Source organism: Rhinatrema bivittatum, chromosome 17 (assembly GCF_901001135.1).
Source record: "Rhinatrema bivittatum chromosome 17, aRhiBiv1.1, whole genome shotgun sequence".
Classification (NCBI taxonomy): domain Eukaryota; kingdom Metazoa; phylum Chordata; class Amphibia; order Gymnophiona; family Rhinatrematidae; genus Rhinatrema; species Rhinatrema bivittatum.
In genome coordinates, this window is record NC_042631.1 from 20,844,464 (window position 1) to 20,866,059 (window position 21,596).

The window sequence follows — 21,596 nt, forward strand, 5'->3', positions numbered from 1 at the left end:
AACCTGGCAAGTACCCAAAACCTAAGCCCTAGGTTTAAAGGAAGTACATCAACTAAGCATGTGCATGTTTGAAACTTTTACACGCAGCTTCCTCCCCTGACCACGTTTTGCCCATGCGGACAGCTCCTTTTAATGTCACTAAATGAACTCATGCACTTTTAGCTTTGTGAAAAATCCACTGGTACAGATTCTGCCTTTCTACCCATACAATCCCCGTTTTTAACTACGTAAACCTCGAGTAAGCCTGAGAAAATGTACCCAACCGCCCATGTTCTTATACATAAAATAGCTATGAGTGGATTTTGTACAGCGCTACTAGGCATATGCAGCACCGAACAGAGATATGAGGCAAACAAACAAATAAGTGGCTTTGAATTAAAATGGTAAGGATCGCGATTGGAAAAAAACCTAATTACCGATATGGGAGGGATTAATTGAGGAAGGGGCAACGATGGTGCGGGGCATTTCCTCCTCATTTTGAAACTTTAACAGGGGCACAATATGTCATCACAATATGGCCCAGTATTTCTAGCTGCTTCAATAGCACTGTAGTGTTTATATATGTTTCATGCTTATTGGGACCTCGCATTGTATTTGACAATCGGTCATTGTTATATAGCTTTTCTTCATGCAGCACTAAACTTTGATGCATACGTTTTAGAGAAGTGAGAAAAGTTGATGGGCCTTTGCAGCCAGTAGTATGATTTCTTTCTACTTCTGCATTGCTAGATGCACTAACTAAAGGACTTTCTCCATTTTAGGTCTGATTCGACTTCTTCCATTGCAGCTGTTCTGTAATCAACGCGTGCATTGCGACTGCTGTTCAAAACAAATTCTGCCTTAGAGTTTACGCAAGAACGCTTCCCTTTATTATGCTACATCCATAAAACCCCAAAGAAAACAAACAGGAAACTATCTTGGCTCACTGATAAATCGTGCAAATTCAGCGTTGCCCTCGAGGATATATAGTTTGATTCTAGACCAGATAGTTTTTGTGTTTCCCATTATTTTTGTCTCATCCAAGATACCTCCAAAATAGAATTGGTGCATTTATCATGGCTGTGCATTTTCTGAGAAGGTTGTGTGCCCCATTTTTACGAGACTTATGTTCTTAAGTTTAGGGCAGCATATTGAACGTTTCTCCCTCCCCTCTAATCACTTGCCAATTATCTAGGCAGGAAGGACTCCAAAATGTACTTCCTCTCCCTTTTCCAATAGGAATGAAATCACTAGTGAAAGTGCTTTAATTCTGCCGTTTTCCCCTAGTGCAAGAAGCGGTGTGTTGTGCCTGAAAGGAAGACAAATTGCAAGCCTTCCCCTACATTTTTCAAGTCACCTCCCGCTTTGTTTTATCAGTGCACTGAGGCGTCGGCACATACATAAGTATCACGGGTTTTCTCCGCCGACCAGGCTGAAAACAAACAAAAGGGATCGCACGGCAGCCGGGACCTTGCGCTCGCCTGCACGAGAAGAGCCTTTGAATCTCCCGCTGGCCCGCGGACGGCAGAGGACCCTGCCCGCGCGTGGCAGCTTTGTCACGCGGGGCTCCGCCCCCGCCCGCCGGAGGTCAGCGCCTGTTGCCGCGCAGGCGCAGAGCGGCGCTCCGTGTCAAACATGGCTGAGGTTTGGCCAGAGAGGGAAAAATGGTGATTTTTTCCGGGAGCGCGGCGGCATCTCCTCAGTCATGGCCAGGCTGGCAGATTATTTCATGGTGGTTGGCTACGACCACGAAAAGACAGGTAGGTCGGTCAGCGGGGAGGGGCGCAAGGAGAGCCGAATAGCAGCAACAATAATAATAATGATAATAATGAAGAAAATAATAATAAAGGGAGACAAAGAGGGGCCCCGGTGCGCGGATGCCGCGAGCGGCGGAGAGATGCACGCGCTGCGGCCGCTGAGCTCGAGCGCCCGCGGGGGGGGGGAGGGGAGCTTTGTGGCATTCGCCGGAGCTGCTGGGCTCCTGGCGTTAATAACATTTGGAAGTTGCACGGAAGGAGCCCCTGTCACATCCTGAGTGACTAATGAATGACGCAGGGGGCATTGTGCTGCGGGGGGACCGCGCTGCTGCCGTTTGTCACAGGGTCCTTGACTCGCTGGGATGCTGAGCGTTGGTTTCAGTCTCTGCTTCCCTCATGCATGCTGCCCAGAGAGGCTCATTGCCATTTCAGCAGCCTGCCCCAGCTTCAGCCTGCAAAAAATGACGCACAAAAGGGCCCCCAGGCTCCTCGAGGCCGCTCATTGCTGATGCAAAAACTTGCTGTTGACCTTTACTTCTGCCTAACAAATGCACAAACAGGGCAACTTTATTCAAGCAGTGTACTATAGATTTTAAATATTCATAATGCTTGGTTATGGATATCCCAGGCAGGTAAAAGTGTAATTCTCAAGTGTAAGGACAGTGTTTTACTAGTAAATGTGTGTATATGACCCTTTGGGCAGATGCTACCATTATGGGGGTGACCTGTATGGCACGGTAGATGCTACCATAAGCTTGCTGGGCAGACTGGATGGACCCTTTCATCCTTTTCTGCTGTCATGTCTATGTTTCTATATATATATATACACACACAATGCACACAAATAGAATATGAGCCTCATTTAAAGATTTTTTAAAAATATTTAAATATTTTGCCATTGCCTCATTACGAAAGACTAACTTTAAAGTGTGCTCTACCATTTTAAAATCTGTTGCAGTTTGAGTGATGCAGTTGTGCATATTGGGCTTGATGGAAGACCTGGTTTTCTTTGTGTATGTAACTAATATGTAAGATTTACATATTTTTAAATCTGTAAAAAGGCTACAGGTGTTTCACATAGAAACTAATAGACATAATAAGTATTATTCAGTGTAATAACTGAGGTGCTCTAATCCTAAGGCAGACCGTATGGGGACTTAGAATGTGCCTCACTGTCTCCAGGTCCCCGAAATGAAAAAGGAATTGACTCAGTTTAAAGAGAATGACCAAAATTTAGAAATGCCTCCTCAATCATACAGTTTTCAGAAAATCTGCCGCACCACAAAGGATTAAAAAGCGATAATAGATGGGTATCTGTTGGATCTGGTAAGAACAAGAACTGTAGCATAGAGACAGCCCTCCCAAACAATATTCATAAAAAAAAAAAAATACTTTCAATGCTTTGGAAACAGATGATGCTCCAGAAATGACATCTTATTTGGAAACAGATTTAAAGAGGAACAACTACTGTACACAAAAAGCATTGTCGAAATGTTCCACAACAGAAAGCCCCTTCTGCTAGGAGCCTTGGGGCATAGATGGAGGGGAAACAAAAAGGTTAAATGTTTAGTACTGTCAGAGGAAAAAAAAGGACTCTGACCTTGATAAAATCCATTTGGGGAGGAATGACCTGGCTGTAAATGAAGCCAGGCTAATTTTCAGAATTTTTGGGATGATCTTAAGCACATGACAAAAACCGTAGCTTTTTCAGAGCTGTTGCCTTTTCATGGCAAGGAAGAGGAAAGGCTTATTATGTTGTATGGCTCAGGACCTGGGGCAAGGAAGAAGGATTTGGATATGTTGGTGGGCTGGGGCGTGAATGGAACATTAAAAAGGCTAACTCTAACGAAGACCCTCGTTTTTCAGTGTCTGGAAAAAGTATCTTGCGTGAGAAAATTATATTGTACGCTGCCATATGTTTTAAACTAGAGGAGGAGGGGACAAACGAAAACCCATAGTTTTGGGATGTCACTCCCAAAAAAACAAAGGGAGACTGGAAGAAATGATAGAAATAATTAATTTACTCTTGAGCAACAGGGTTGAAGAAGTGAGCAAATGTAAAGCTACACAGAGTTATAAATAAATCACAAAGTAATAGCTGGAAATGTATGACTACAAATGCTCATAGCCCGGGCAATAAAATACCAGAACTGCAAGCCGTAATGGTAGAAGTGAACTTGGATATTATTAGTCACAGAGATGTTCAGTGAGTAGGCTTATAGCCCCTAAGGAAAGATAGGCAGAGTGGAAGCTTTTTATGCAGAAAATATCAAGGTGACTGAAATGCATGGGGGGAAAGAGGAGGTGCTTTGGGTTGCCTTGGAAAGAGGTGATGGCACTTCCATCTACTCAGGTATGGTCTACAGATCACTGACTCGGAAGAACTGAAAGAGCTGACTGAAGGATTCCCAAAATATAAGCATGAAGGGGGAAGTGTTGGTGGGAGACTTTAACCTGCCAGATGGGGATTGAGGTATCCCATCTGCTAAATAGGAGACAAGTATAGAGATTATGGATGCCTTCCAAGGAGCTCTGCTCTGACAAATGGTGATGAAACCCACAAGGAAAGAGGCGGTACCTACAAAAGGAGGAAGTGGCCCAAATATCCGGGGTTGATGCCCACCTGAGCGCCAGTGATCATCAGATGGCATGATTTGATTTAATGGCCAAAGTGGAGAGGCAGCATAACCACCTAGACCTGCAATAGTTTTGTATAGACGGTACTGAAAAGCTTTTAAATAAATAAAATAAATGAAGCAAAGTCCTGAGTTCCAAAAATGCTGACTAGAATAAATGAGCAAGAAGGAAGCACTGATGGGGATGGGAGGGAGGTAGGTGAAGGGGAAGAAAAATTGGCCAAACTGAAGGGAGCCATAAAAATGGAAACACATCTTTGTCAAAAAAAAGTAAATAAAAATAAGAGGAAAGGAAAACCAATGTGGTTGTCCAAAGAGGTGGCTGAGAATATGAAGGCAAAAGGATTGAGATGTTCTAAAAAAAGATCACCGGGAAGAATATCAAGTCAAACAGAAAAAGTTAAAGAAAGAAATCAGAATGGCAAAAGCAGAAGAAAAGATAGCTGAAGAAATAAAGCAAGGTGACCAAATGTTTTTCAGGTGTGCTGGAGAAAGGAGGAAGGCCACAGGTGGAATAACAAGCTTGAAAGGTGACCAGGAGCAATGTGGGGAGACAGAAAAGGACAAAGCAGAAATGCTATTCAAATATTTCTGTCCGAAAATTCAGGAAGATGATTTTGGACAAGGATGTGACCCACTGTTGGCAAAAGTACATATGGAAGTGGGGCGGATACAAAACCATTTACAGAAGAGACAGTCTGTGTGGAACTAGCAAAACTGAAAGTGGACAAAGCCGTGGGAATGGATGGGATGCATCCTAGAACATTAAAGGAACACGGAGGAGTTCTGGCAGCTTCACTGAAAGGACTTGCTCAGTGGATCCTTGGCGATGGGAATGGTGCCACAGGACCGGAGAAGGGCAGATGCAGCCCCTCTTCTTAAAAGTAGTAGCAGAAAGGCGATCGGAAACTACAGGGCAGTTAGTCTTACCCTCAGTGATGGGGAAATTAATGGAGACTTTCCTGAAGGAAAGGTTAGATAGTGAATGATCTACAGTGCAGTCTATTGCAGGATTCAAGGCAGCTATGTTTTTATCAGAGGCCGATCATGTCAGGTGAACCTGATTTATTTCTTCTGTTGGGTGACAAAGAAATTAGACCAAGATCATCTGCTAGAAGTGGTTTATTTGGATTTCAGCAGAGCTTTTGATACTGTCCCACATAGGAGGCCTAGGGGTGGGGTCCTGAGATGGAGAATTGGATTAAAAACTGGTTGAGTGATGAGATGACAGAGGGTGGTAAAGAGAATGGAATTCTCTCTAAGGAGAGAGCAGTGATTAGTGGAGTCTTTCAGGGATCGGTCCTAGGGCGTATTCTGTTCAATATTTTTGTGAGTGATCATTGTAGAAGGATTAGAAGGAAAAGTCTGTCTATTTGTGGATGGCTCTAGAATCTGCAGCAGATTTGACTCGCTTGAGAAAGTAGCCAAAATGAGAACTGGAGTGGTCAAGTTCTTGGCAGTTGAGATTCAGTGCAAAAAAAGTTCAAAGTAATGCATTTTGCGGTGTAGAAATCCTAAGGAGCTGTAAAGGTTGGTGGGAGAGAAGCAGATGTGCACCCGGGGGTGATGGTGTCTGATGATCTCAAGGTAGCGAAACAGTGTGACAAGGTGGTGGCTAGAGCCGGAAGATTGCTGGGGTGCATAAAGAGGGGAGTAACCAGCAGAAAAAAGGAGATGATAATGCTCCTGTACGGGTCATTGATGGGGGCTCACCTGGAGTATTGTGTTCTGTTCTGGAGACCTCCTCCCAGAAGGACAGAGAGAGGCTGGAGGCAGTCCAGAGACAGACGGGGGTCTGCATCAGAAGCCATGTGATCTAAAAGTGAATACTGTAGCAGAGGTGAGTTGGGGGGGGAGATGATACAGATTAACTTCAGAAATTTTTTTTTCGTGGAAAGGTTATTGGATATCTGGAATGCCCTCCCAACGCAGGGGGTAGAGAAAAAAACCTCCCAGTACAGGAATTGAAGGAGGCCTGGGATAAACACAGAATTCCTAGGATGGTAATGAAGCACTGGGGGTAACCTGCATGGAGAGGCAGTTAGAAACTTAAAGAGAAGGTGTGAGGGTAAACCTGTAAAGAGCAGCAGTCATAATCTTGCTGGCCAGATTGGCTGGGCCAAATGCATCTTTTTTTTTTTTTTTTTGTTGCCGTCAACTATATTACATAGCTGTAAAGTGAAAACTGTTTATCAAGAATATAGTTTTCCCATCAGAATTTACCCCATCATTTTAAAAGTTCAGGACAACATTTTACACCTGGTTTTGGCATGAGGTTTAGTTTGGATTCAGAAACTGATGCTGTTTCTGAAATTACAGAGGGCCTGTGTGTGTTTATTGTCATGATGTTTGTAAATACAAAAAAAAAAAAGAAAACAAATGTTTCCTTTTTGTGTGTACTGAACCACGAAAAGGATGAAACATCAGAATTTGAACTTGCAGGATGACAGTTGTGGCACAGGTAGAAGGTTGTGCAGCAGATCCATCCCCCGTGCTTTTAAATCTAAATTCAGTCTTCCTTTTTTAAAATTAGTCAGTTTCTCATTAAATGTCCTTGGTGTTGGCACCCTGTTGTCAAAATAAAGGAGATGCAAAAAGAAATATTTACGTTTAACTTTCCTGATGATTGTAAGAATGTTTTCAGGAGATGACCCTGAGCCATGCCTGAGAAATTCCTTAATTTGGATAACATTTTAGTTGCATGCCTTGAAAATGTTGAAAAAACCTAGGCAATCATCCATTCTGATAATATTTCTGTCTCAGAATAACAAGTTTAAATTGTAAAACTGACGTTGATTGCTGTATTTTCCATTACTGTTCTGTCAGTATGCAAAGCACTAGAGAAGTTGAACCGAGACATTATTCTCCATAGTATTAAGCACAAATGTCAAAATTCCTTTACCACACATCACATGCTATTTTAACGAGTAGGGACTCTCTAATGCAAATTCAGTGTATACTGGCCTCTCTTTTTTACTTTATCCTACAAGTGTAAAAGGTCACAGGAACAGTTGTTCCATGTGTTTTGCCATTGGATATTGCTTTAATAGCTTATGCAAAAAAATGATGTTCTTAAAGCATAATATTCAGGAAAATGACTTTTTGTGTATAATTTTCTATTTGTAAGGAAGATGATGATGTTTTGGAATTGATTCAGCCTAGCAGACATTTTTTCAAATGAATATTGTTTTGAATATGTGCGACATGTCTCAGGATATAGTTTTATGATTTTAAACGTTTGCAAAACCACATTCATTTTGGTATCTTTGGAAATGCATGACATATTGGTAGAAATAATTAAGGCAAAATAGCAGGTATTGTTTGGATTATCCGTATTGATCAAACTGGAGTTAAGGATGAGTGAGATCTCTTTGAGACTAATGTAATAACTCAGGAATTGCCCAGTGACAGATTTGTCTTTTTTTTTTTTTGCCTTTTGCATATTATGGAAACTGCATTCATAGGCATTTTTGTGTGAAAATGCAAACTTTATTGCAAAATACTTAAGTATACCTCGCACAAAACCTCAATTTTAGGATTTTTGCACATCAAATTGAACTATGTGAACATTAGTGTGATTATTTTTAGTTAATAACCTATTTTGCATATAATTGTAAACAAAATATTGTGCATAAAATATGTAGGTAATGTACATTAGCACATTTTTCTTATGTTACTGCATGTGCAAAGACAAGTTAATACATTGGCCTCTCTTAATAGTTAAATATATGCATGGTTGTGTGAATGTAGTTGTGATTGTGGAGTGTGAAAGATAAAACAGAAAGATATGGCATAGAGATACTTTATGAACTGCTTATCAAATGTTTTGTTAACTTATCTTATAATTGCATTTCATTTTGCTTTGATAATATACATGTAATCCATATCTTTGTCAATAAAAAGTTTTAAAATATTGCAAAATACCTTTAAAGGTATTATAACGAAAGAAACTACTAGAGTCTTTATTGCTTCTGTTTTTTTGTTCAATTTTCTTTGTGCATGTTTTTTTAATGTGTTTATTTAGCACTTTCTGCCTGTTTTTTTTGCAGGGGAAGGGTATAAGATGGGACTTTACCCTTTAGGAGTTTGATTTCTTTTCTCTCTTTGTAGGGACTTTTTTGGGTACTGTATGCTTCCCTTCCCCGAATCATGCCCTGTCCCTTCCTCAGCCTCTTCCTCCTTTTTCCCTGCTTCCCTTTCCATCTGATCTCACCTTCCAGTCTGCATAGGGCTGGGCTACACCTGCACCTTGTGTTCTTCATGATCTCAGTGGCTGAGAGACTGACAGCAGGTGTCAGAAATAAAAGTTTAGTCATCTGGGCAACTAGGATTTCCCCCCTTACATCCGGGGATAATATTTGGTGTTAATGGTATAAAATATTTGAACCTTGATAATCAGATTTATTGTTTTTCCTTTGACTGTTATAAAAATGCAGATGTTGCTGATACGATATCCTAACTTTAGTTTCCAGTTGTTATTATTATTCCACTTGTTAGTGATTAAGTTCCTTAGTTATTACACTGGAGACATTCTTTCAGTGAGTAAAATGCTGGTGCAAACCTGTGATAAATCGGCCCCTAACTGTTTTAGTGCAGAAATTCGTAGAGAAATGAGTGAAATATTGACTGCAGCTGTCTGCTGAGTAGCAAAATACACAATTTATAATTCTGGGATAAATTGTGATACTGTAAAAGACTCATCTCTGATTCTGCCAGTGAACCGAACACCCTGAAGCAATAACTCGGGTGCATTCGACTTCCCATGAAAAGCAGTCAGTTGCAAACCATGCCGTGAGGAACAAACAGCTTTTATTTGAAACTGAGATCAGCACGATTTAGGAGACAATCAAAACAGAGCAATGATCTGCCAGAAAATAAAAGCAAAATCCATTTGATGAGAAATTGATGCTTGTCGAGTTCTTTGCCCCTTGGTACAAACTGCGTAGTGGTAGCTAATTATCCAAAGGGAAATGATGGAATCCTCTGAGGCTCAGTAGATTTAATTAGTACGTAGATGATTGTTAGGAGTATCCATGGGGTTAGAATTCTGTTAGGTGCCTGGTTTGAGATAAAATGTCCATGTTATGTCTTCATGCTTGATTGTAGATGGGTAGTTTAGTTTACTGCATAGACAGGTGCTTGGAAAGTTGCATAGCAAAGTGGCTAGAAGAAGACTTCTTTTTTTGGCCTCATAAGCTGTGCTCATGGATTAATTGCTGGAGTGGACTATGACTTTAGGATAATTTTGTGGTTAGATTTGGTAAACCTTGGATACTCTTGCTTCAGTTGCAAATTTCTACTGTCTGACCTAGAACCCAAGTCACTTCTTTCCTGAGTTCAGAGTTAGATTTTAAGCCATCCTGGGTGGGGAAGGAATCCTGCGATCATGTACCTAAAAGTGAAGTCTCACAAAATATATATTTTTTTTCAAACCTGCTTTTTTTCCTCTTGAAAAATCTGGTGCAAGCTTGCCTCAGAGCAAAACTGTTGCAAATCTTTAATGAGTCGGTCCCGTTGTGACTCTAGTGCACATTTCTTTTGCCTCATAAAGAATGTAAACCCCCAAAGGTGAAGAAATATGGTAAAATAAAAAATACACAGCGTGTATTATGAAGGTCTCTCAACGGTTACCTGGTGTGTGTGGTGAAAGCTCTGCTTTTTTTTTCCATTTTTTTTGTCTGACAGAATATGCTTCTTTAACTAAGAGTGGTCTCATCACTTGTAATATATTATAAGAGTTTTAAGATGGCTACCTTTATGCCATTTTGTTGCATTCATTTTAAACATTTTTGTCAAACAAGGTATCAGAAAATTATAAAAAAAAAAACCCCAAACAAACCCTATTATAGGAAGTAAAGATTTCTGTTTTTAATTTTTGTGGATTATCCAAGCTTAAAGGGAAGGTTGTAGAACAATATAAAGGGCTTGCTCCCTACAAACAAGTTAGTATAAGCTTTTTTTTTTTTTAGTACTGTTCACTAATGTGGCATAGTCACGTGCCATCAGTTAGAAATCAGTTAATTTTTTGATCTCTTTAATAGGCATACATGTAATGTGAAATCATTATGCTACCTGAAGTCCCTATCCCTCCGGCTGACTTTATAATAGTATTTTATAGATCATTGTGCTGCTGCGTTTTGGGTACATTAAAGCAATAAAGTTCTGACACTAGCTGTCCAGTTAGCGAACATGGGATTTGCTTGACCTTTAGAACTAGTTTTGCTTTAAGAGAAATTTGTTTGCATGCTCCCAGCCCCAACTCTACATTTTTTTCTTCTTCTCCCTACTTTTCCCTGTAACTGCTCTGGGTGAATACATTTTCCCTGTGTTCAGTAGGTGCTATGAATGCAAGGTTGCCATGGTAAATATACTGCAGAAAATCAGTAGCAAGATTAAAAGCAGGTAAATAATAGTCCCTGTTTTAATTTTGACATTCTTTTCCATGCTCATATAATATTACTCCCTATTAGCTGATGTTCATTTTGGGTAGCGTGGTGAATGACTACGAGAGAATGCAATATTTATTTTGGGTTAGATTTTAGAAAATCTTGCATATAGACAGAAAGATGTCTCTGGACAGCATCACACTATTGCTAAACTAGTTTGCCGTTATACTGCACAGCGGTTTAATGCTTCTTGTTCCCACTTGTCAGTCAGCAAAATGAAACAGAACTAGATCAGTAAAATTAATTTATCCAATTTCTCGCCCGTCTTTCTGAGATTTGCTCAAGGCAGGGTACAGCAAACTTAATACATAATAATTTCATTAGGCTTTTAGGGAGTGATGTTCTAACTGCATAGATTTAGAAAGAATTATCTATGGACTTTACACCAATTTTCAAAGGGAACGTATGTGTAGACTTTTTCTTTGAGAATTATCTCACCAAAACTACCTGCACATGTTTACATCTGTTAATGTACGTGCATAGTTTTTTCAGGAAAAAATACGCGCATAAACTGACACCACCCCTGCGGGTAAACGTACAGGCATACAGACCTAAAGAAAATGCTTTACCCACATAATAGGGGGCAATTTTGTGAGAGCCCATTTCTGCAGGTAAAGCATGAGCTTGCCCATTCAAATGGCTTTGAAAATTACCCTCAATGGCCAACTGTTGATTTGACGATTGCTGAGAGCTTAAACCTCTGGTTACTTGCTGCTTTATCCTGTTCAGCTTTTATTGCTTTTAGGTTTTATTAATATCTGGAATGTGTTCAGTGTGTCTTGTTTTATGTTTATTATTTCTTATATTTTTAATGCTGTTTTATGTGCTACATTATCTTTTAAGTTATTGCTGTGATTTTTATACACGATCCAGGACTTCACTTGGCATTTGAAAGATAAATATTCAAGTAGTAAACTGAACTTTCCCAGAAACAAATTCCTCAAGCAAGGTACAGTTACTGAGAGAGCCCGCTGGCAAGTCCTGTTTAACCTAATCTCCTTTATAGTTGGGATAGCCAACAATGCATAAGAATATAAGAACATGTGTCATTCTGGTTCAGACCAAGGTCCGACAAGCACAGCATTCTGTCTGTGACCAGTCTGGGTTACAAGTGCCCATCGGATCCCCAATAGTTGATCTGTTTGTAATATCTACAATACCTGAATGTAATCAGCTTTGAAATGCCTGAAAAGTGGAATATAAATCAAATAAATAAAAGATCTCACTCCCAGGGATAAGGTCTGGCTTTCCCAAGTCTACCCAGCTAATAACTGTGTTTGGATTTTTCCTGCAGGAGCTTGTCCAGTCCTCTTGAATCCCGCTATATTAGTTGCTTTGACCACATCTTCCGGCAATGGATTCTATAGCTTGATTGTGCACTGAGTGAAAATATACTTCCTATGATTTGTTTTAAATCTGCCAGTTACTAGTTTCATGGGGTATCCCACTAGTTCTAGTGTTGTTTGAAAGGATAAATAGACATTTTCTATTTATTCATGCCACCCCACTTATGTTATAAATTTCAATCGTATCCCCTCTGTTGTCCCTTTTTTCCAAATTAAAAAAAACTTAATCTATTTAGCCTTTCTCCATAAGGGAGCTTTTCCATCCGTTTTCTGTACTTTTTCTATGTCTGCCTTCTCTGTACCTTTTCCATGTTTGCTATTACTTTTTTTGAGATGGGGTGACCAGAAATGCACATAATACTCAAGGTACAGTTGCACCATGGATCTATACAAAGGCATCATGGTATGCTCAGTTTTGTTTTCTTTTCCTTTCCAAAATTCTTAACATTCTATTTGTCTTTCTGTTTTACCACCACCACACAGTGAGCCAAAGATTTCAGGGTATTGTCCGCAAGGACGCCGAGGTTCTTTTCCTGGTTAATGACTCCTGTTGTGTGCTTGTAGTTTTCCCTTTGTGCATTACTGTGCACTTATCCACATTAAATTGCATCTACCATTTAAAAGCCCAGTCTCCTAGTCTCAGAAGGTCCTTCTGCAGTTCTTCATAATCTGCTGCTATATTAACAATTCAAAACAATTTTGAGTCGTCTGCAAATTTGGTCACCTCACTCATCGTCCCTTTCTCCAGATCATTTATGAATATGCTAAATAGCACAAGTCCAATGCAGACCCCTGGGGCACTCCACCAATGACCTTTCTCCTTTTTGGAAGCTGACCATTTTGTCCTACCCTCTGTTTCCTTTTATCCAGTTACCTGGATAAAAGGAAGCCATACTAGTACATTGCTCGGGATCCCATGATCTCCCAATTTCCTGAGGAGTCTTTCATGAGGGACTTTGTCAAAAGCCTTCTGAAAATCCAAATACACTATATCAACCAGCTCACCTTTGTCTGCATGTTTATTTACACTGAAAAATCTAGTAACTTGGGTAAGGCACGACTTCCCTTTGTAAAAACCATCAAAAAAATGTTTCCAGTGTGGGTGTGACCCAGATATCCTCCCCAGTAAAGACTGAGGCAAAAAAATTAATTTAGTTTTTCTGTAATTTCCTTTTTTTTTAAATTTAATTTTTATTAATGTTTTCAATTTCAAACAAAATATCCACTTTGTACAGTAATATGGTATTTCACTTAGAAACAATATGAAACAGAATAAAAAAAAAAAGCAAATATTGAGCAATAATCTCTTCTGTTTTAACTACCCATTAGACCACAATTTGAGGAGGGAGGCAGCATTAGGCAAATAAGGAGAAATACAAGGAAATCTGCTAAGGAACAAGCTTAACTCTATTCGACTGCGCTTCATATCATGATGAACTCCTCTAGATACTGCTAACTTGTAGCAGAACCTTCTTGAAATCAGTAAAGCTTTTTAACTGTTCTGGTAGAATAAAAACCATAGTTACCTCTATTATATTTTATGATGCATTTACAAGGGAACCTTAGAAAAAAGGTCACTCCCAAGGTTAAAGTTTTCTGGTGCAAGGCCAAGAAGCCTTTCCTTTTCAAATGCGTGGATTTGGTCAAATCAGGAAAAATCCTAATTTTTTGACCCATAAAGAGAATATTAGATTTCTTAAAATACACCCTCATAATATCACTCAAACCTTTCTCATTGAAAAAAGATATCAACAGAGTGGCTCTTTCCACTATTTCATAATTCGATGATTTAAGAAAACCAGTCAAATTTTCTAAATCGATCGGAACAACTTGCGTTTGTGCATTAACTCGGGTAGACAAAAAATAAACTTTATCCAGGGTGGGGGAGCTGATTCTGACGTGTAGTCTAATACCTCAAGGAAATATCTTCTAACGGAAATGCGAGGAATTTCTCCCACAACCCTGGGAAAGTTTAGCACTCGGAGCTTTTTCAATGAATTCTACCTTTCTATTTATAGCCCCACAGTCTTGGATAATGGTGGACTGCACTGCTTTAACGTGGTGTAATTCACTTTCCATAATTTTTAAATTTTTCTAAAGTTCCCTGGCGATGTAAATCACTGTTTTTATTCATTATATCCATTTGGTGAGAGAGTTAATTTTCAAAGAACAGTCCAAGAATGTTTTAACCATTGCTGATGTAAGATCCCAGAGGGACCACCGCAGGTTTCTGCGATACCAAAATTACTCCGGGAGCGGAAGGGGAGTCACATTCAGGCCTCTCACCTCTTCCAGTTGCCTGGCCTTCCGCCCCTTCCAGATCACCGCAAGACACCGGAGACATTCCCGTCGTTCCTCAAGGAGCTCAGCACGGAGTCAACCACAACACGGCTCCCTCCTCCTCTGAAGCCTGGGTTCCAACTTCGGGACTCCAGCCAGAGCACAGTGTCGAGGCCTCCTGCGCAGCCGGACGTGGGCGATCATCTAGGGGGCTGAGGGAAACTTCCTCTGAAGTCAGGGCGGGCTCTCCTCCATCCATCCCAGCGGCCGGATCTCTTGCCCCGAGTTTTACAGTCATACAGGCGCACTGCTAGATCGTCTTCTTCCCCGACAGGGATCGTAGGGCTTGAGGGGTAAGTCCTCACTCTCCCTTTCCTCTTCGGAGGCATTGGTAATCCAAATTGAAGAAAGAAGAAAAAAGATTTTCAGGAAATCACAGGAGCGAGCAAAGCGGTGCAGCCGTTCAGGTCGCCATCTTGGCTCCTCCCCCAGGCCAGTCTCTTCTGTAATTTCCTTAAGTTCCCTAACCACCCCTTTTACCCCTTGGTCATCTAGTGGCCCAATGAACTCCCTCACAGGCTTTTTTGCTTCAAATGTACTTGATAAAGTTTTTACTTATTTTTACCTCCCATGGGAAACTTCTTTTCAAATTCTCTCTTAACCTGCTTTAATTATTTTTTTTACATCTGATTTGCCAGTTCTTATGCACTTGCCTATTTTCCTCATTTGGGTCTATGGCTTTAATTGCTTCTTTCATCTCACTATTAAACCAAGCATACAGTCGTTTGGTTTTCCTTCAACTTTTTTAATGCACAAAATACATTTTTTCTGAGCTTCAAGGATGGTAATTTTAAACAGTGTCCATGCCTCCTGCAAGTTTTTAATCTTGTAGGTTATTCCTTTCAATTTTTTCTAATAAATTCCTCATTTTAATATAATCTCGCTTTTTATAGTTAAATGCTACTGCAGTAGTTTTCCTTAGTATTCACTCTCCAGTGATTGTCATTTTTTATTACAGTATGATCACTGTTGCCCAGCAGATCCAGTACCTTTATCTCTTGCACCAGGTCTTGCGTACTACTGAGAACTATATCTAATGTAGTTCCCCCTGTTAGTTCCATGACCAACTGCTGCATGAAATAGTCATTGATGGTATCTAGGAACTTTACCTCCCTTGCATGTCCTGATGTGACATTTACCCAATCAATATTCAGGTAATTGAAGTTTCCCATTATTATTGTTGCCCATTTTATTGTTAGCATTTTGCAGTTTGTTTCCTCATCCTGGCCATGTGGATTGTAATATATCCTCACTACTATACTCTTCCTTTTTTACCCTTGGACGTTTTATCTATAAGGACTGCAGAGTGCAGTTTGTTTCCTACAAAACTTTTATCCTGCAGTGCCGCCACTCCACCAATTTTATGTGCTCTGTCATGTTGATATAATTTGTACCCTGGTATCACAGTGTCCCATTGGATAGTTTCCTTTCGCCCATGTCTTTAAGATGCCAATTTTGTCTGTATCTTCTTTTAGTGCCATACATTCTAACTCTCCGGTCTTTTTTTTTTTTTTCCCCCAGACTTTTTTGTATTTGTATACAAACATTTTAAAATAGTTTTATTTTTATATGTACCTACAACCTACTTATTATCAGATGATACAGGCATTTCAGAGTCATTTTTAGCTGCGTGTTCTGTATTTAAATTCATCTGGGTTTTTTAAGCTTTTATATCCACCTCTCTATTGTGGCATTCTAACTTGGTTTGCCAGTATCTTTTGAAAATAAATCCCTCCGACCCATGCACTGCTGAGCAACTTTCAGCTTTCATTATTCATTGTTGATGGCTGTGGGCTTTAATTACCTATTTTGATTTTATTGGGTGCATTTTATCTATTGTGTTGTTTTGCTGTTTTATTGTTATGTTGTTTTGCTAGTTGCCTAAGACTGCTGCATAGGCAGTCTATAAATAACCATAATCATAAGCACCCACGTTATGGTTTAAAAACTGCTTTTTCTCTTTTTTTTTAAATGTTAGTGCCAGTAGCCTGGTTCTACTCTGGTTAAGATGGAATCTATTCTGTCAGAATAGGCTCCCCCTGCCCGAGAATGTTTCACAGTTCCTAACAAACCTAAAAACCTCTTCCCTGCACCATCGTCTCATCCACACATTGGAGCTCTGCCTACCTCTGGGGTCCTGCAAGTAGGAGCATTTCTGAGTATGCAACCTTGGAGGTCATAGATTTCAATTCTCTACCCTAGAGCATAAATTTAGCCCCCAGAACCTCCTTCCTGCTCTTTCCAATGTCATTGGTACCCACATGTACCATGACAGCTGGCTCCTTCCCAGTACTCTCTAAAATCATATCTAGGTGATACGTGAGGTTTACTTCCTTTACACCAGACAAGCTAGTTACCAAGCGATCCTCGCAGCCACCAGCCGTCTACTTTCCTAATGACGAATTACCCACTACAATGGCCATCCTAACCCTTCCCTCCTGGGCACGGATTGCTGGAGAGGATAAAATATCACTAGCTAAAGGATCACTTACCACCACATCAAGATGATGGTCTCCTGCTAGGTGACCTTGCTTTTCCAAAGCAGCACAAGGGCTGCTAGGTTGGAGATGAGCCTACTCTACTATATCCCTGAAGGTCTCCCCTATATATACCTCTCTGTTTGCTTCAGCTCCTCCAGTTCTGCCACTCTGGCTTCCAGAGATCGTTCTCGTTCTCTGAGAGCCAGAAGGTCTTTGCACTAGCTGTGCACATATAACCTTTCACCATTACATAGATAATCAAATATGTGGCACGTGGTGCAATAGACTGGATAGCCTCCATCTTGCTGCTGAGCTTCTATCTGCATCTTAATTTGTTGAGTTGATAAAGGCTGATTAGGGAGTAAGTATGTCTCAATTTAAGGTTTGTCAAATGTGATTAGGATTTTTAAATTTATTAGACCTATTTTAAAATCTGTGGTTTTTAAAATTGGTAATTTGGTATTAAAATCAGAGTTAATGTTATTTTAAGTGACTAATTGAACTTATTTTGCAGACTTTCCTCCTAGTGGGGTTGATAATCTAAATATCAAAAAATGAGACTGGGTGGATGGGAGGGTGGAAATCAAGCTAGTAATTAGTTGCCAAGGGGACTCTCACCTTCTCAGGTCAGGTACGTGACCTTTGCAAACTCACAGTTTTAACACACTGGCAAATATGTTCTATCTTTTATTATTCTCAGAGAATCAGTCTATTTTCTCACTATACAGACAATTATAACTATGGCAAACAAATAGGAACCTTAAATCTAGCAAACAATAGAAGCATCCAGTAATAGTTTAACTCTCCAAGAATTTTTTTTTTTTTGTCTCGGTGTTTAACTCTTCTTCCCAGCAAGTCTAATATAGCAGGCAATGACAACATTAGATTATTCTTGGTCCATTTACATTTGATTTTTAGGCTTTATGGCATCATCAAGCAAGACAGCTAAGTAAAAAAATATGCGAAGGAGAGCTATTCAGTGTTGTAAATCCCTAAAACAGAGCAGGCAATGATGGGAAATTCGTTTGGAAAAATACTACTTTTTATCCTGAGAGGCTTGTGAGTAAAGCTGTTGCAAAGAAAATTTTGCACATTCTTGGGATTATTTAAGGTTGAGCCAAAGCACATTCAGTGCAGTGACCTTTCCATGGCGCTTCTGTCGCACAGCATTGGTCTGATACTGTAGAATAGGAATGCGGCTCTTTGGTTCCAGCCGTCCTTTAATTAAACCCAGCTTTAATTATTTGTTGTAAACAATTTTTTTTTTAAGAGGGCAAGTTGGCAAGAGTAACTTTTGTCTTCTGTGGAATAATTTGGTGATAAGGGGGCGGGGATGGAGAATTCAGTTGCAGAACTGAGATTTTTATTTCAGTCGGAAAAATGCAAAGTGAAATGGGGCCTGGTGCTGATTAGTAAAGAGAGAAGCTAGTGTTGCCACATGTGTGAGACGTAGGACACAGGGCTTCAAGATAACATGGAGGGAAATTGTATGTCCAGCAGAAGAATTGCTCAGTTGGAGCTGAATACGTGCATGGGAACGTCATTTTGTAGGGGAAAGCTGTCGTGGTGTGATGACCAAGAGGAAAGAGTGATGCTGCAGAAGAGGAATTGGTTATCATGGAGAGCAACGTTGCTGTGGAGCATCTGCTTCTTTTGCTTCTTTTCTGAAAAGATATTCATTGCCAAACAGTCATGAATTGTCTTCAGCATTTTACCAGCGTTCTCTCCCAATATCCGGCTAAGCTGACCCCCAGGCATGACCTTCTGTGGCCAAGAGAAATGGCTGAGGGTTTTTAAAGAGCCTTTTCCATGTCTGTCTTTGTGGCCTTTCTTTATAGCATTTGGCTCAACTTCTCCCAAATTACTGCTCCAGCTATGAGAGCTTTATCAGCAGTACCAGCTGATCCAAGAAGCAGGAACCAGAGCCAACAATCAAACCAGTCACCCATCTAGCAGTGACTAGAATTTAATATCAGTTGGGCTGGTTAGTGAACAGAAATTTTTGTCTTTGTTGTTGGCAACTGAAGAATGTTTGTGAAAAGCACATTCTGTAGAATTAAGCATGTAGTTTTAGTACTACCTTTCATATATTCAATGCATTACATTTTTTTGCCTGCTAATTCCTTCCTCCTTTCAGATCATTCAGAACTAGTACAGGGATTCTGGCACAATGAACTTTTCTTCATAACTTCCTGGGGAATTTCCCCCTATTTTAATGGACACTCCCATTCAGATTTGTGGATTTTAGCATTAACTAGGATTTTAGCATCTGGCGCAGTCACCCTCTTGCATCAAGTCTTTGCTTCCTCTGCTTCCCAACCTGGATCTGCTCCCTAATCCTTTTTTGCTCTCTCCCCTCTTCTTCTCCAACCTGGATGCTAGAAAGATAATGGTACTCTTCCTGGCTTTTCATCCATAGCTGGGCTACACTTGCATTTAAATGTTTTCTACCTTTATAGGGTTCTGCACCCTGCGTGGTTGATTCACCCTTACGGCCCTACTCTGAAGCCTGGTTATTGCAATAACAACCCTAAGCTGGGAGTCGTCCTCCAAGGCTCCTTCTGGAGTCTAAATCTTCATTACCATGACTCCCTCCATCATCAGGGTGTTATGACTCCTACCCGCGGAGCTACTCCCCGCGAGCAGGCCTCTCACCTTTCGGCGCTGCCTTCTCGATGTGGCTGGACGCCGCTGATGCTGGGCCTTCATCGTGGCAGGAGCCGCGCACCCTGCTTTCTTCCACGCGGCCAGGAGGCCACCCATCAGACTCCTCTTCACCGCGGCAGGAGCTGCAGACTTCAGTGTGTTCAATGCGGCTGCGGCCGCCGCCAACGTCCGTTCCATTCTCACGGCCAGAGGCCGCAGTCCCCGATCTCTCCTGGCGGCCGGAGCAGCCTTTGATTCCTCCGGAAGCAACAGGAGCCACTGCCGACGTCAGGGCCTGCCTGCATGCAGGCCCAGCTTCTCCAGCTCCTTCAGCATCTCTGCGGCAGCATGGCTGCTCTCCAAGGTCCTGCCCCCTTCCTAAGGGGCAAGCCTGTGTCTTCTTCCCCTTCTTAAAGGGGCAGCGTAGGTGGGGTCCTCCTGGCCCCACCGGAAGGCAGCTTCACCTGGTTTCCTGTGTCAGCCCTATGTAAGGGCTTCTCCTGCACTCCTGTGTTGCCTTGCATTGGAGTTTCCTGTCTCTGGAAGTCTTTATTTATTTATTTATTTATTTAGGGTTTTTATATACCGATTTTCTTGATACAGATCAAATCAACTCGGTTTACATAGAACGATAGTACATTAACAATAACTAGTCAAACCTCAAAAGAGGAGACAGATTGGGAGCAGAAGGTAAAAAGTTACATTATAACAAGGGGTGAGTCTTGTCTTCCAGTGCTCCATCAGGTCTTTGTTCTTCGTTGGAGCTCCATGTCTCATCTTGCTTCCTGAGTCTTCGTTGCTTCCTGTGGTTTCCTGATGTTTCATGTCTTCATGTTTCGATGTTCCCAGTCCAGGCTTCCTGATGTTCCAGGATTCCTGATGTTCCGAGGTTCCACTCCTCCTCCTTCGCTCATTCTGAGTCCCCCGGACCCTCCAGCTCCTGTGGTTCTCCAGATGACACCTTGCCTCATCATTGGAGTATCGTCCCAGCTGGATTCCTTTCTTGTGCTTCTGAGTCCTCTTGACCCTGCAGCTCCTGTGGTTCTCCAGATGACACCTAGGCTCGTCATTGGAGTTTCTTCTCAGCTGGATTCCCTTCCTGCACTTGTCCCGCTCTCCGCTTGGTCCATGACCAGCCTCTTCAGGTTGTGTAGGGCGCGCAGTGGGACAGGGTGGTCCGCGACCAGCCCATTGGGTTCGCCCATGTAGGTGGGCTGTGTAGTGCGCCCTGAGAGACAGTGCCAGTGTCCGAACCTTCCAAGCTTCTCATCTCGTCCAGACTCTTCCAAGTTCCTCGTCTTGTCTAGAGTCTTCCAAGTTCCTGGTCCATATCCAGAGTCTTCTTGTCTCGTCTTGAGTCTTCTGTGTCACAAGGCCTCCGTCTGCCCCTCATCTTCAGTCCAGCCTGCTGCTTCTTGCCGATACCTAGCGGCAGGTCCGAAAGGGCTGGGAACGGTCGGAGGACTGTTCAATAACCAACATAATGTTGTTGGCTTCCAGAAGCATGCAGGTCCGGCAAAGGGTCAGACTTTGTCTTCGCCCATGCTGGGACACGCCTCGCCAACCCTTGGTGCTGTCTTGGATTCATCTGGGGTCGTGCCGAGGCCCAAGGGCACACATTCCCGTCAAGTTGGGATCGCTCTCCTAGCGTTCCCGTAACGTAACAGAATGCAAGGCACGCTAAGGTCTCCCCTTCTGTAACAGTATGCAAGGCCTTCCTAAGGCCTTCCTTCTCTAACACAGGGGTTGTATATGTTACATCCCCAGCCGTGTCCAGTCTAGAGAATGGAGGAACCTGACTGAAACCCAGGTCCTCCAAATGCCAGTGCACAGTACTTGCCACTGAGCCATCAGACCAGCCCATGAAGCATGCGTTTGATTGTATAACATGATTACTCAATGTTAATAATAGCAATTTTTTTTAAATTTTATTACTTCAAGCTTTTAATTGCCTATCCAATTATAA

At 41.4% G+C, this 21,596-nt stretch overlaps 1 protein-coding gene across 6 annotated transcripts in view; it reads left to right on the top strand.

Annotated features, from left to right (window-relative positions):
* Positions 1–1,576: 1,576 nt before the first annotated feature.
* Positions 1,577–21,596, top strand: part of SBF2 (SET binding factor 2) — a 469,097-nt gene continuing 449,077 nt past the window's right edge. For 5 of the 6 annotated variants that reach the window (XR_003853250.1, XR_003853249.1, XR_003853248.1 and 2 more), the window contains exon 1: positions 1,598–1,739. Coding sequence is in view for 3 of the 6 variants with exons in the window: in XM_029582713.1 (XP_029438573.1) it covers positions 1,685–1,739 (55 nt within the window). In the remaining 3 variants the exon portion in view is untranslated. Of the gene's footprint in view, positions 1,740–21,596 lie in introns of all 6 variants that reach the window. The other variant, XM_029582714.1, reaches the window with a different exon arrangement.